We start from the raw sequence: 14707 nt of genomic DNA, 5'->3' as shown, positions 1-14707 counted from the left end.
GTTTTCTTTTTTCGCTTTCTTTTCTAGGTTTGGTGGCTGTGCATTTTTAAGATTATGTTTTTCAAACAGTTTTATTGATGCATATTTTAAACCTTTTGGTTTTGTCATTTTCTCCTTTTGTTGGTGTAAAATTCGTGTGATTACTTTATTGTTCTCTACATGTTCGTGCCAGCAAAGAAAAATAAATTGAATTGAATTGAAAAAGTCAAAGACTTTTTGCGCAACATCTAACGTTCTTTCACAGAACACCATGATAGCCTACCTACTGGCTAAGTGAACTTAGAGCCGGCTTTCGAGTTGTCAGTATTGGGTTCCAAAACTTGCCAGATCACATCAAAATTCTTATGAAAATAAATAAAAATGTCATTGAATCTTGTACAACTTTTCCGGCCCGGAAAGTTGACGAAAACACTGAATACTTTTATTTAGAAAACAGCTATGTGTTTAGGAGAAAACTATCTTTTTCTTTGATTTAACAACCTAGGTTGACAGTTCTCTTATGTAGCCTATTTCGAGGTGTGTTGATTTTTTAGCAGTGTCTTGTTTTGCTGAGCCGGGAATGTCTAGGACTCCAAATTACCATCCTGGTCGAATTTAGCTGATGGGGCCCGGGCACTTTTAGATCTGGGGGCCTCCGTAACCGGCCGCGGAACCACTGAGCTCACGGGCGGACATTCGCAGTAAACACAGCCAGTGGTATGTGCAAAATTTTCTTGATGGGAAGGCATTCCTACTTGTTTTTAGAACAACGACCATTTTTCTCATAGGGAGCACAGGCTAATGTCATGCTTTGACTATACGAAAAGCTTTGCTTTTTTGCTTGTCAGGGTAGATCAACGTTGCCAGAGTTCATACACAATGTAGGGCTAAAACGTAGCCATTTTCTTTAGTTCATTGCAAATCTCGTAAACTACTTTTGACTGATATTTTCTTCAACATAGGCTACTTGAAAGATATTTCACAATAGATTTAAAATTGACAGTCAGTAGGCCAAAATGTTGCAAGACATTTTACCTATATTATATAACTTATCAATCCAAAATGTCTTAGCAAACAAGTAGGCTACGCCTAATGCAGTGTTTTGTATTCTGCATCAAGAAAAAACAAAACAATGCCGTAGTTCATTGAAGTGCCTCCTATAGCACTCGATTACAAACCGCAGAAAACTATTCAAAAAAGAATGTTTTGAGAAGCATAGCCTACTGTGGGCTGCAGTGATATCAGAATGAAAACGAAAGATGCTGCATTTTTACATTTCTGTGAAATTTAAGCATAAAATTCAAGCAGCTAATTTTACGACCCAGTTTGAAAAAAGACCATAACCTACTAGCAGAGATGTAGCCTACGTATACGCCGCTGACTTGCGGCGTAGACTTTTTGTTTGCGCTAACGCTTGCGGCCACATTTTTTTTGGATAGTTGTCGCTTGAGGCTACGCCGTAAAGTTTTTGCGGTTTTTTAGCGCGTAGCGTCAACGCATACTTTTTAATGTCTTGTTGTTTGCATTTTTTTTTATCAAACTTTTCAAATTTTGAATAGCCTAAGTTGAAAGAATGTTTTCAATGGGCAAAAGACATATTGAAACCAAAACGCAGCAAGATGTTAGATGAACACTTTCAGATGCTTGTGTTTCTTCGTGGAAATTCAAAATAAAACTTGTTTGTTTCGAGTGGTTTATACCGTGTGAATGTTTGGGACCTAGCAAACAAAATGAGTTTACGCTAGTGTATGCGCTGACGCTGACAACTTTTTTACAAGTTACGTTGACGCATACGGCGTATGGTTTTTCGAACGTTTGCGTTTGCGCTGATGGCGTCAACATTTTTTGTATGCCCGCCGTAGGCCTACATCCCTGCTTACTATAGGTCCATTTAGAAAAGTAACTAAGTTATAAGTTATTGGAAAGTTGAAAAATCCAACTTTATATGGCCAACTCTGGCAACTCATTGACAAAATAAACAGTAGCGAATCCATATGTATATAAATTGGGTAGCTTACTGGGCGATGATTTTAACTTTTATTACGTTTTTGGTGATATTACACAAATTTCTTCAACTGCTTCGCTATCCAAAAAGCAGCCAAATTGCTAATTGGAAGTTTTACCGTCTACAAAATGTAGAAAATGGCTTAATTCTCTGTTGTAGGCTATATCAAGTCGCCATCTCCACTTGCAGCAGATTACGACTGTTTCCACTAGTCACGGTTTTGAACTAGGATAGCTCGCCCAGTGTCGCCAAATTAAATTCCGTCCAGTCCATGCCTGGGGATGGTGTCTTGCCATCGTCTTGGTGGTTTGCCTTGTTTTCTTTTTCCGTTGATTTTACCTTTTATCCAGATTTTGCTGACTCCTCATTGATCTCTTTTACTTAATAATATTGTTAGGGTAGCCTATAGTTTTTTATTGCCGCCCTACAAATTTTTAAGGTCTTTTGGCTCTTTGTTAATTTTATATCATATTTAAGATATCATGACATTATTACCTGACTTATCCTCACTGCATAATGCAAAAAAGAATAGACCTACACAGGGGCGCCGGAAGCGGGGGGCAGGGGGGGCGATCGCCCCCCTGCCCTAAAATTTGCTCTGGAGGGGGGGGGGGCAATGGTGCCCTTTTAAGGTTATGTGAGCTACTGCACATTTTTCAGTAATAACAATTTCTGCTATTCGCTTTTAGCTTCATTACAATCTTTCATTTTTGCCTCAAAATAATATTCACACACAAAATTCTGTATCACAGTAGCATGATGCCCTTCCGTGCTATTGTTCTTTGTACACCTGTATATAGTTCTTGTAGCATTACTCGATAATGAGCTATTGTGTAAGTCACAACTCACAAACATAATTTATTGCAATTCTACCACTCCTATGCTTCTTCAAAGACGGTTTTATCACAATTATGTTTGGTGCTACCACCAGTCGTAAAAATCAAACGCCAATAATTCGAGGCACCACTAACGACCGTTTTGCATTGCATAGGACAAAAGGTAGGGCCGGATATTGTTGATGGCTGACTTATGCAGGCCCGGATTTAGGGGGGAGCAGAGGGGGCAGGTGCCCCGGGCCCCCAACTTTTAAAGGGCCCCCCTACATGGAAAAAATGTAATTTTGTGTTATTTTTTCTTCCTTTTAGCCTTTGAAGTTTCTGCAAAATGCTGTGCAGTGCTGGATTGATGCTACTGTAGACGCAGAGGTGGTTTTTCGCGCCGTAGGAGCAAAAATTTTTTTTGCAGGGGGGGCCCCCCGATCTAAAAGTGCCCCGGGCCCTTTATCAGCTAAATCCGGCCCTGGAATTATGAGAGATAAAAATGTTCCTCGTGGTCTGGGTTTTAGTTAGAAAAAAAATCTGAGTAATATAGAATTGTAGAAAATGGAATTGTAGGAATGGTAACCTATAAACGTCTTGGCATAGCAAAGAGTGTGAGAACCTGGAAGTTAAAAAGTTTTAGAAGAAAAAGTGTAAGTAAGCCGTTATGATATAGCGTCAAATTAGGAAAGGTGAATGCTGAAGGCAGTTTTAGCGCCATGAGGCGTGTCAAATGCGGCTTCGTACCACAATGACAAACAAAAGTTTAAACAACCGACTGTTTGCGACTATTCACAAACAGGTGAAGGAGACCATTGACAATGCTGTTGCAAGTAGGCTAAGCTCATTCGAGCAACCGGCGCGTGTAAAATGTAGGCTACTTCGGATTGGTTTGATATTTGTCTACTCTCTACTGTCGGTCTATATGCATTATATACCGTATACAAATTATCCCGTGGACACATTTTATACTTTGCAGCAGATTGTGACGCTATGAACGTGAAATTTATCTTTCGTTTCTTCTTGTTCAACCTATTTCAGTATATTTCATTTATTTATCTTCATCTGTCTCAACTGTCGAACTCAACAGTCGAACATCTGTCGAACTCGGTCGAACTGCCCAGCATTATCGCTATATCTTATTTTAAAACTTAAAAAAGTGCCCTGTTTTCATAATCTTGCCCCCCACCCCAGTCAAAAATCGTTCCGGCGCCCTTGGGCCTACAATCAGTCAATCAGTACCGTTTTCAAAGTGGAATAATTTTCAGATGTTAGGCTACTTGCACTAGAGCCGACGGTGATAACGACACGGCCAAACTGAATTGTTTTTTTACTCAATAATAGCTAGTTGTGGTTTTATTTATTTTATCTCTCTACACTCTGCTAAGTGCTAAGACTTTTTAGCAACAGGACTCAATTTTAATTTTTTATTAAATTTAGAATCATCACATTATCACCAGACTTTTCCTTATTGCGCATATAAGAAAAAACACAACTGTAGCGTACCGTTTTTTAAGTCTTCGGTATGACCTGTCCTGGAATCGATCTCAAATCTATCAGCACTAGAGCCGAAGAATCAGAGATGTTTGGATTTACCCTTTTCCAAGATCCTGATCCATTGAAAACTGGGGTGCACAGTGCACACTGCACACCGAAAAAATAATAGCTCACTTCATGTCATGTAGCCTACGTTGTACAGGCTACACGTAAAGAATAAAATCTGGGAACCTTAACGCCTTGAAATTAAAACAAGTAGGCTTATCAGTGTTCGAAACGTAGCCTACATGCAAAAAAAAAACTTTCTTGCCTATGACTATGTTTTTATTAAGGATGCTGGACAAAAGACATGTGTTAAAAAAACTATGCTTCGAAATATTTGTAGGCCTAGTTCGAAGAACTGAAATGAATAAGACGCAAAAAGCTTGAATCTAACTTATTTATAGAACCTGAAGCGAATTTATGGGGCCCGGCCCAGAGGACCGGGGCCTGGGCCCTCCTCGAAATTTTGAGAGGAATTGTTGAAATTGCTGACTCAGCTGAAACTAACGCTGAATCAAATGACGTCAGTAGAAACAATCTGAAACATTGAATGGCTGTTTTATAGGTTTTAGTCTTCATTATAATTTCAATCAATTACCGTATATGCCTGCAAAAATACAAATATCCAATTGGTCATGGACGCTGCATGCAGATTTCAAGGTGACTTTGCATGCTTAGCAATTTTTATTTTAGCAAAATTTATTTTTTAAACATTTACAATTGATGAAAATGGCTGTTTTAATGTCTATTTTATAGCATATCGTATATGTCGTAGTATCATTGTTCACACAGTAGAATTCGCCTATAACGGCTTCGTTTATAACGTCAACTCGCCTATTACGTCACATTTCGCTCGGTTGCGTCCCGGCAGAATTCCTATCTTTTACGTACGTTGTAGTTCGGCTACAGCAGCATCGCCTATAACGTCAATTCGCATGTAACAGCACCCTTTATTGGTCCCCAGACGTCTTTTGTTCGTTTATAACGTTACTTTAAGCTTTAAGTTAAGGAACTTTAATTAACTGAATTAACTTTTTTCCCACGTGAAAACTATCACGTGTAAAAAGCAGCTCTGGAGCTGACCTTTAAATAACTCAAAACAACAGTTGTAGTACGTGCAGTAGCCTACTGTATAAACTAATTATGAACTTTGTTTGCTGTATTTTCTGCGTGACGTTTGTCAGTTTGGTGGTACACAGTAAACCTGACTCGATTATACACCTCATTCTTTAATCAAAAGACTGTTTTGGAATAGTTTGCGGTAGTTCGTCTATAACGTCAATTCGGCTATAACGTCAGTTTTTGCAATCCCCTAGAGGTGCCGTTATAGGCGAATTCTACTGTATCTGTTTTATCTTTCTTTTTAATTTATTTTTTAATTTTCTGTCCCCCTCCCCCCGAAAAAAGCTAGATCCGCGCCTGTATAGAACCATACGGTTGTCAAAAAGTGAGGTCAATTGGGAATTCAGACGCTACCCAAGTGTATATAAGGCAGCTTGGGTTCTTTCAACATTTGGTAGTGATGTTTCTTGGGCTTCTCTTTCGTAAGTTCTCATGAATTCAATGCAGCTTCTTGTTCTAATGATTCCATTTCAAGTCAGCGGTTTCTTGTTTCGTCGTATATGTTTTGTTTGGTACTTCGTATCAATGTTTTATTTCTTTTTAATTTATTTTTTAATTTTCTGTCCCCCTCCCCCCGAAAAAAGCTAGATCCGCGCCTGTATAGAACCATACGGTTGTCAAAAAGTGAGGTCAATTGGGAATTCAGACGCTACCCAAGTGTATATAAGGCAGCTTGGGTTCTTTCAACATTTGGTAGTGATGTTTCTTGGGCTTCTCTTTCGTAAGTTCTCATGAATTCAATGCAGCTTCTTGTTCTAATGATTCCATTTCAAGTCAGCGGTTTCTTGTTTCGTCGTATATGTTTTGTTTGGTACTTCGTATCAATGTTCACAATGTCACAGGTTACAACAGCTTCTTCTTTCGAACGTCATTCATCATCGAGCGACTTGCAGCGGGTTGGCCAATCGGGCTGCAGGCCGCTAGGGCGGCGGAATCGCGTCTACTGATCATCCCGGACCTCAAGTTAATCAGTAACGGATTCATATATAATTGACATACAAAAAGAAGCTTTCCACTTGTGGAAACAAAATAAGAAAAAAAGCTGAAATAATGACAGTGCTGTTTGTATTTGCATAACTTCTTTATTGCTTGTTTGTTTCCGCTCATCAAATACATATCTCAACACCCATTCATAGGCGTATGAGCCTGGGGGGGGCAGCTGACCCCTGTTTTCAAAACAATTCAAATTTTGGCAAAAAGCTGCAAAAAGCAGAAGATTTGAAAATCAATTAAAAAGAAGGATAAAACAGATATGAACAATAATACTACGACATAGCCTATGCCCTATACGATATGCTATTAAATAGACATTAAAACAGCCATTTTCATGAATTGTGAATGTTAAAAAATAAAATTTTGCTGGAATAAAAATTACTAAGCAATAAGCATGCAAAGTAAAGTTGAAATCTGGTTTAAAACCCTGTAGCCTATGCAGTATGCAGTGTCCATGATCAATTAGATATTTGTACGTTTGCATGCCTATATGGTAATTAACTAATTAATTGAAATTATAATGAAGACTAAAAATTATAAAACAGCCATTCATGGTTTCAGACCCTTTTTTTGGACAAAAGTAATATCAACTCTGCTATTAACCTTTTCGGATAGCAACTTATTAAAATAGGCTATCAGTAATTCTGTTTAAAAATACTTTATTTCTTTAAATAAACCGGAATAAAATTAACGTACTGTAGCCCATAGTGCAGAGCTTCTGGCCCAAATAACCAGTTTCACAGCGGCTCTATTCGCAATTATAATAGACCTATGCAATATGCATGCGTTCTTAAGCTCGGTCTAGTATGTCCGTTATAGCTGAGTGCCTACTGATTATTCTCGCCTGTGTAAAAGCATGGTCTAACTTTAAGATCATGCAAAAAAGAACGAAGAAAGATTAAAAGCGTGAAGCAGCAATTGGTAAAAATACTTTTACATTAGCAGAAATGCTAGCAAATAAAAACGTAAACTAAAAGATGCTTTCGTTGTAGCCTATTGCTTTTTTAATGTTTGTTTTGAAAATATTTAAAAATTCCCATAACTGAGAAGCTTTTGTAGTCATTAGTCAATAGATCGGCAGTGCTGGGATGCAACGGTTCTTATAAATTTGTTAGTGGAATTGTGATAATTTTCGCAAACCGGTTTTTAACAAGCGTAGCCTACATAACATATAGACCCATGGGCCATGAGTCACTTATCCATATCGGGTCAATACGGCATGTTGCTAGTGAGAAAGCCTGTTGTTAAAGTATTTGAATCCCATAACAGCACAACTTACAGTGTAAGCTACATCTACGTTCTGTTTTACGATGTGAAGTCACGTTTTTGCTGCTTGTTCAGGGATACCTACTCGGTGCTGGATTACGCGTTTCCCAAAATTCAGAAAAAAGTAGTGGGAAAAAGTGTGAAAGTTATTTTCATCGTAACGCCCTCCAGATCCTTTAAAAAGTTTTATAGCTAGTGGAGGTAATTGACAGTTGTTCAGGCCCCTACGGTTAGACAGAAACATTGACAGGGGTACTTTTGAACTCGGGCCCAGGTTAATTCTAGTGGCCAGTAATGTTTCCAAGGGCCCAGAAACTTAAAGAAACCAGTGATTGATTTGGGGCCCAAAGATTTTATTGGTACCTGGCCCAAATTTTCCTCTCAACGGTCCTCCGGTTAGGTGTTGAAGATATAAAACCAACTATCAGTATAAAAACAACAAACTCACGACATTTATGCAAACAAAAAGTTCGATTTATTATTAAGAGTGCTTAAGTTATCAAAAAAATGTTTCTCCAACGTCAATACAACATATAAAGACAAATTTAAATAAACACCGTGTAATGTTTAAGTAGCCTATAACGAAGGGAATAAGACTAAAAAAAAATCTTGACCATGATTTTTGTGTCTAACACTGCAGTGGAAGGTTAGAATGAATGTGAGCTTGTCTACAAAATAATTTTTTCGAATACGCCCTTTATTCAGAAATAATACTGTAACTTAGAAATTGGAAGTTTGATCTCACCCTCTCAGCTGTTTCATCATTTCAGATTTTTATACAAAAAAAACGCCAGAAAGTTTGCCATACAAATCGTTGATAGACAGTCTGAGGTAGAACACAGCTATTAAAAACTTAAAAGAGCCGAACACCGATTTCAAATTCAAGGATTAGTGGAGACATCGCAGGCAAAGGTTGGGTCTGCAGTAAAGATGCAACGAACCCAAAATTTTTATCCGCACACCGCACCGCAACTGACTCGTCTATCCGCGCACCGCACCGCACACCGCAATTTATCTGGAACTTTGACACCGCACCGCACACCGCAAATTACAAAATTTAAAAAAAAATATTTTAACGCATTATTTTTTAGAAAGTCAATTGTAGCAAAAAGCACCCTTGGCATATAACTGGTACCGGTAACCTACCAGTACAGTTGTGCACTAATTGACTATAGACTAACCAGATCATATTCTCTTATCAGCAATGCATCTAAGTTCTAAGACATAATACAAACTAAGACAAATAAAATGTTCCTGGATCCAGTATCAGGACTTTTAAACACTTATTGTAAGCAATAATGCAATTTTAATGTCAGTGGCTATATGAACTACACACACAAGAGTAAAACTGATAGCGTGAACTCACTGGGCTAACAGTTATAGTAACTAATGCGGTGGTTGCGCTAGGCCTATAGCCTGGTAGCCTGGTAAGCTTGCATCACTAGTCTGCAGTAATCTCTGAATTTTTGATAGGCTAATTCTTCTCAGATGTGGCACTCATTTATGCTACAGCATGTTCCATGATTGGCCTACAGTAACTAATAAAGGTGAACGAGAAGGAATAAGCAAAATAATAACAAAAATTTACTGCCACAGCCCACAAGTGCTGTGCTAGACGGCATTCTCAACGAAAAAAAACTTACTTAAAACCGCAACCAAAGAAAGATATGTTGAGTTGAATAGCTATGTCGAATCAATGCTGTTTGATTCGAAATGAGCTTAATTAGCCACTTAATAATGCTTGTTTTTATAATATACTGTAGTGCGGTGCCCATCGCAGAACGCATTGCTTCTCAGCGCTTTATAAATCAGACACTGTCAGTCTATAGTCAGTGATGCTAGTAATTACAGTGCCAGTAATTAATCACTTGAGACTAATTACCACAAACGCAATACTTAAATGACATTTTTATGAATTTTGACAGTAGCCCACATTTTTTGGCACTGTTTTCTGCAAAGCTGTGGAACTGGTCGAAAAACATGCCACTCTGACTCCTCAGTTTGTAATTGGCCAACTCCGACACCGGACACACCAAAATCCCTCCGACTCCACAGCCCTCGTTTTCTGGTTTCTTGAATAGTGTTCATTTTTCATACAATGCAGGCCTCAGTCCAAAGTCAAAATTTTTGATATTTTAAAGTATCTAAATAAAAATTTCTCTTAACTTTCACCTACAATTTTATGATGTCTTTCAAATTGTCATTACTTTGTGTTATAGTTCTGTGAGGATTGGCAACGTAAGAATTTTTTTCAGCTTTAAAAACTCTTGATGCTTTCTTATTCAAATATTTCCGCCTTGCAGTATTATCAGTCTCTGAAATGTTTTTCTTACTAAGATTTGGCAGTTCTTGATCACTTTTCTTCCCTCGTTTCACAGCATCAGTCGCAGTCATTTCCAGATGTTTAGAGCTGGGCAATAATTTCGCATTTTCGACAATGAGATCATTGCTTTGGCTGACACTGCGTGTAGAAAAGGCTTCATGTGATTTTCTTTGACCAACAATTCCACCAGATGTTACTCCAAGGTTTTGTTTTATATCACCATCCACCCTCATTTGTTTATTTTTGACATCAGTAGCAGCGCTAATGTTGCTTCTAGTCGTGCGCACCTTATCCACAACGTTCGTTGGTTTGATTACGAAGACATTTTCTTCAAAACTCTGAATCAAAACAAAAATAATGAATTAGTGAAAAGATAACCGCATCTACAAATGTTTCACAGTATCCAGTAAGGCATTTCTCATTCATTGTTTTTGTTTCTATGTATCGAATTGTTTCCTGGTGTGAGCATAGAGTTTTGCCCAAAAACGTTTGAGTTCAGCATAATACGTTAGCTCTGTAATTATATTGTATAATTTTTAAGTACAGTTATTCAATCCCACTAATTTGTTATCGGTCATTTGCCTGTGGTATTCTGAATTTTCTTCTTTCCCAAAACTATGCCATGCTGGAAAGATTGCGGTAGCATGAACCCTAAAACAATGGAAACCTCCAGAAAATAAGAAAAAATACAGAGGCAGGCACGGACAACAAGATTGAAAGCTGTCAGGTCGAAGTTTAGTTCAAGTAATGATCGTTGTTGCCTATTTTGTTAAAAAAATCTTAATGAATCGAATGCTGTCATCAGACAATACTTTAGTTTATAATTAGCTAACCTTGTGTTTAATACAAAAAGACAGCATGACAGTGTGTCAAGCAAACAACAAAATCAACAAGCCAATGATTAAACTTTAGATTTTACACAAATAGGCTAGTTACTTGAAATTTCTTATGTACTTTTTTACAAGATATCAGTATTTGTTTTGTGAAAACTATTAAAACTATGCCACGGCTTTTATTACGCAAAACTTGTAATTTGATAACCAACTCTTACTTTTTTGCCAACGCATTTCTTCAGCAGTCGCATTGTTTCATTGAGCTTCAGTTGCAATAATTTATTATCCTCCAGCAGCTCAATTATAATCTTGCTATAATCAATTGAAGATTTTGCAGGAACGTTATCTTCAGCCAAATCCACTATCGGGGTAGTGACAGGGTTTGCAGAATGGTTATTTTCCTGAAAATGCAATACAAAGAATCATATAAGTAATCATAAAGAATAACTTGCTTTTCATCCAACTTTTGAAGGCCAAGATTAGTGTAAAAAATTCATATTTCTTTCCAAAAATACTATTCCGTAGATAATGAGAGGTCGAATTTAATCAATACAATCAGATTCAGTGATTCAGTGAATGACATGTTACCTAACTTCTTTTTGGAGCTTCAAAGTAGTCTGTTAGCCTTCCCATATATGGCGACCTGGTTTTAGAAATTTTTCGCTCGTGATTCTTTTTCTTTCGGGCCTAACACTGGAAACTTTCTTATGTTTATACTGAATTTATTGCACCAATTCAACGTATACTGAGATTTATTGCGTCATTTAAACGTACACTAAGATTTGTTGCGTGGAAAATGTCTCTCGTACACGAGTAGAGCAGATAGACTGCAAGCTCACAGTTTTTCTGAGGTGTGCCATATGGAAAAAGTTCAGTAAGAAACGTGGTATTTTTTAAAGTTTGAATGAATTGAAAAGTTTTTGTAGTTAAAAAATTTGAGACCATTTCTACTGAATTATAAATTATCTCAACCAGGAATTAACAACAAGAAAACATAGAGACTTAGCTGTATTTCCGAAAAATGCCGAAAAAAACATGATCTTATCCTTTTGCTATGCCACCAGACAGCACTAATTTACAGGAATAGCCTACTCATTCCCACATTTTTGTTGAAAATGCTATCAGAATGCACCAAATTTAAAGTAATTTTTCAAATTTTTATACGGGAGACCTCCCAGACCCCCCGCCGCTGGGTGTCGTTTTAGGCGAACACACCCCTTTCAAAATTCCTGGCTACGCCACTGCTTCAAATATTTTGTTCAACGCTATGTGATGAAAATTGTTGTCATCAAATAAACAGGACTAGTTCGATTAACTCAGCAATATTTCAACATTTCAAGTCTTTCTTTCTCTCTCCATTTTGCTTCAAAGAAGCATGATCTTAATCCCGAAACATCAGGTTGACCTATTGTCTGTTGTCAGATATTGCGTTGTCAATATTTTAAGACTAAGAACTTAAGCGACTAATTTGCAACGTTTGAGCAGTTATTGTTAAATTTTGCCACGGGGAGTATGAAAGAACAATGGAACATTAAATAAAAAAAATTGTTAGTTGTGGAGAATTATATAGGAAATTTCCGTTTGGTTTTATTCAATAGCATGACTTGATATTCGTTGCCCAATTGCTCTGCCGTAATGTCCCGATGAAGTATTTTGAGGACAACATTACGTAACAACAGCGTAAGTTTTGATACAACAAGGTGAAGCGTTCTTTTTTTTACTTACGTCGTGGAACCTATCAGCAATGCGATTACTTTGTGTGGAAATATTTATCGTCAGTAATACTTCGGTCATTGAAGTTTTAATCAGATGAACAGCAACAATGATCTTGCTCGTAATGTGCATCGAAAAATGTTTGAATTTCGTGTAACCTTTTTCTACTCATGGTATAATTTTTTCTTCTGAGATTGTAAACCCAGAGATTTTTTTTCCTCTTTCCTTCGTTTTGGCACCTTTGTTTGTGGTTCGTAAATCAACAGCCAGGACAAAAGTGATTGATTTTTCCTGAAACTCTTCCCTCAAGGTTTTCTTTGCCGAGACATCTACAAACTCTTGCAAATATTTTTTTTCCTGTAGCCTAGTCTAGGAGATTCTCAAACTTTTTGTCGCGATCCATTCTTTCAAGTTTGAATCCAGTTTGTAATCATGACACTAAATATTTCAATCAGTATACAATGAATTATAAAAAAATTGAAAAGTTTGACAGGTTAAAAAGCTAAGCGCAATCCACAACAATCAGTATACAAATCATAACCACTCTGCTTTAACAGCAAAATTACCCGCTACATTTTCAAGAAATTTTGTGTTCCAAAGTCTCAAAATCAAAATGAAAAATAAGCCCAGCAAAGAAATGCTTCCTTACTTTTGCTATTAAAACTGGAAGAGTCTCTTGCAACCCATCTCTTGCACTTAGTAGGCGGCCCAACGGAAAAAGCTGGCTTCACAATTTTGGGTGGCGACCTATGCTTTGTGAACCTCTTTCATAATCCATTTTATAAGTTGATACAAAACTGCATAAATATCGCTTTGTGAATAAATTCATATTTTTTGTTTGGAGAATAAATTGTTTTATGTGCTATTCCTGTCATTTAACTACTTTTACAAACTTTTGCAAGTTACTTCAAAGCAGTCTATATAGTGCAAAACTAAAAAGTCTAAAGATGCAAAATTACCAAGCCGTACAGCAGCCTTTGTTTTAAGAAAGAGAAACTGTTAAATTGTAGGCTATCCATACAACATCTGTTTCAGAAAACCAAGCTAAACTATTATAGTTGTTTATAACAAAATAAACCACTCACGAAAGTATTGTTTTCGCGAAAGTTCTCTGATGATGACTTTTTAGATATAACTGCTTGAAGTTTCCGCTGAGTCGTTTGTGCTGAAGTGGAATAACATATTACAGTATTATAAATAATGCTATTTATTACAGAATTCAATATAATAATGCTATATAAGAAACCAAGTTACAAGCTGTCAGTAGTCACAAATCTAAGCGATCATTTGTTATAATTGAATGTGGAAAACAAGTTTTGAAAACACAATTACTGGCGAATATCATTAGATTAAAACTGCAACATAAGATAAAAAATATTATCTTTCACAGTATTAAATTTAGTTTAGTTATTTGAATAGTTTAATTATATCCAAAAAACATTAGCAATACTGTTACAAAAAAGAGTAAAAGTAAGTTACAACAAAATTTTCAAAAACTGTACATTTCTGAAGAAGATTCGTTGCAAGCAAGTGACGTCAACAAAACAAGTATTTGAAAACATTCCAGAACTTGACGCCAACTGAACAAAAATTTACATAGCACGCACAGGGTATCATTGCGTTGTATCATTGCAGAGGCAGATATTTCAAAATAGATAAAACAAAACACAAATTTGACTAAACACTTACGTTTGTGGAGATATTTTACATGCCTTTCTACTTCTTCCATCTGTGAAAGTAAAACGATGGCAGCGCATAATACAAGAGCTGCAAAGACATATAGCTTGATTTTGCATGAGCATTTCGAAGCGGGAGCGGTGGCAAGTGTTCGTAGGCCCATCAGTAGAATTGTATTCAGAAACTATACCAAGGAAGTGATTATTTGAATACTCTTTAACCTAAGTCATATTCAAAACTAGTCTATTTTTACAACTAGATTCACAGCACTCCTGAAAGCAACAAGATTCGGTAGTATTAGGCCTAATATAATACGCTGAAATTTTCTCGTTTATGAGATAGCTAGCAAAAAGATTTGTGATTACCCAGATTGTACTAAAAAGATCATTTTATAAAAACTTTTTATGGCTTCCGAACAGATGCCCTAACCAGAATTGAA

General features: G+C 36.8%; 1 protein-coding gene across 1 annotated transcript; it reads right to left on the bottom strand.

The window, feature by feature from the left end:
• Positions 1 to 8218: 8218 nt before the first annotated feature.
• Positions 8219 to 14396, bottom strand: LOC145774716 (uncharacterized). Its single transcript, XM_082586011.1, has 4 exons — positions 14281 to 14396; positions 13677 to 13756; positions 11097 to 11279; positions 8219 to 10383 (listed from the first exon to the last, which is right to left on the bottom strand). Exons 1-4 carry the CDS (start codon positions 14318 to 14320, stop codon positions 9895 to 9897), a joined length of 792 nt encoding a protein of 263 aa, XP_082442137.1. The 5' UTR covers positions 14321 to 14396; the 3' UTR covers positions 8219 to 9894.
• Positions 14397 to 14707: the final 311 nt, after the last annotated feature.

The sequence above is a fragment of the Aplidium turbinatum genome, chromosome 7 (assembly GCF_918807975.1).
Source record: "Aplidium turbinatum chromosome 7, kaAplTurb1.1, whole genome shotgun sequence".
NCBI lineage: Eukaryota > Metazoa > Chordata > Ascidiacea > Aplousobranchia > Polyclinidae > Aplidium > Aplidium turbinatum.
Note: the sequence above shows the minus strand (reverse complement) of the source record. Positions and strands in the feature narration are given on the sequence as shown.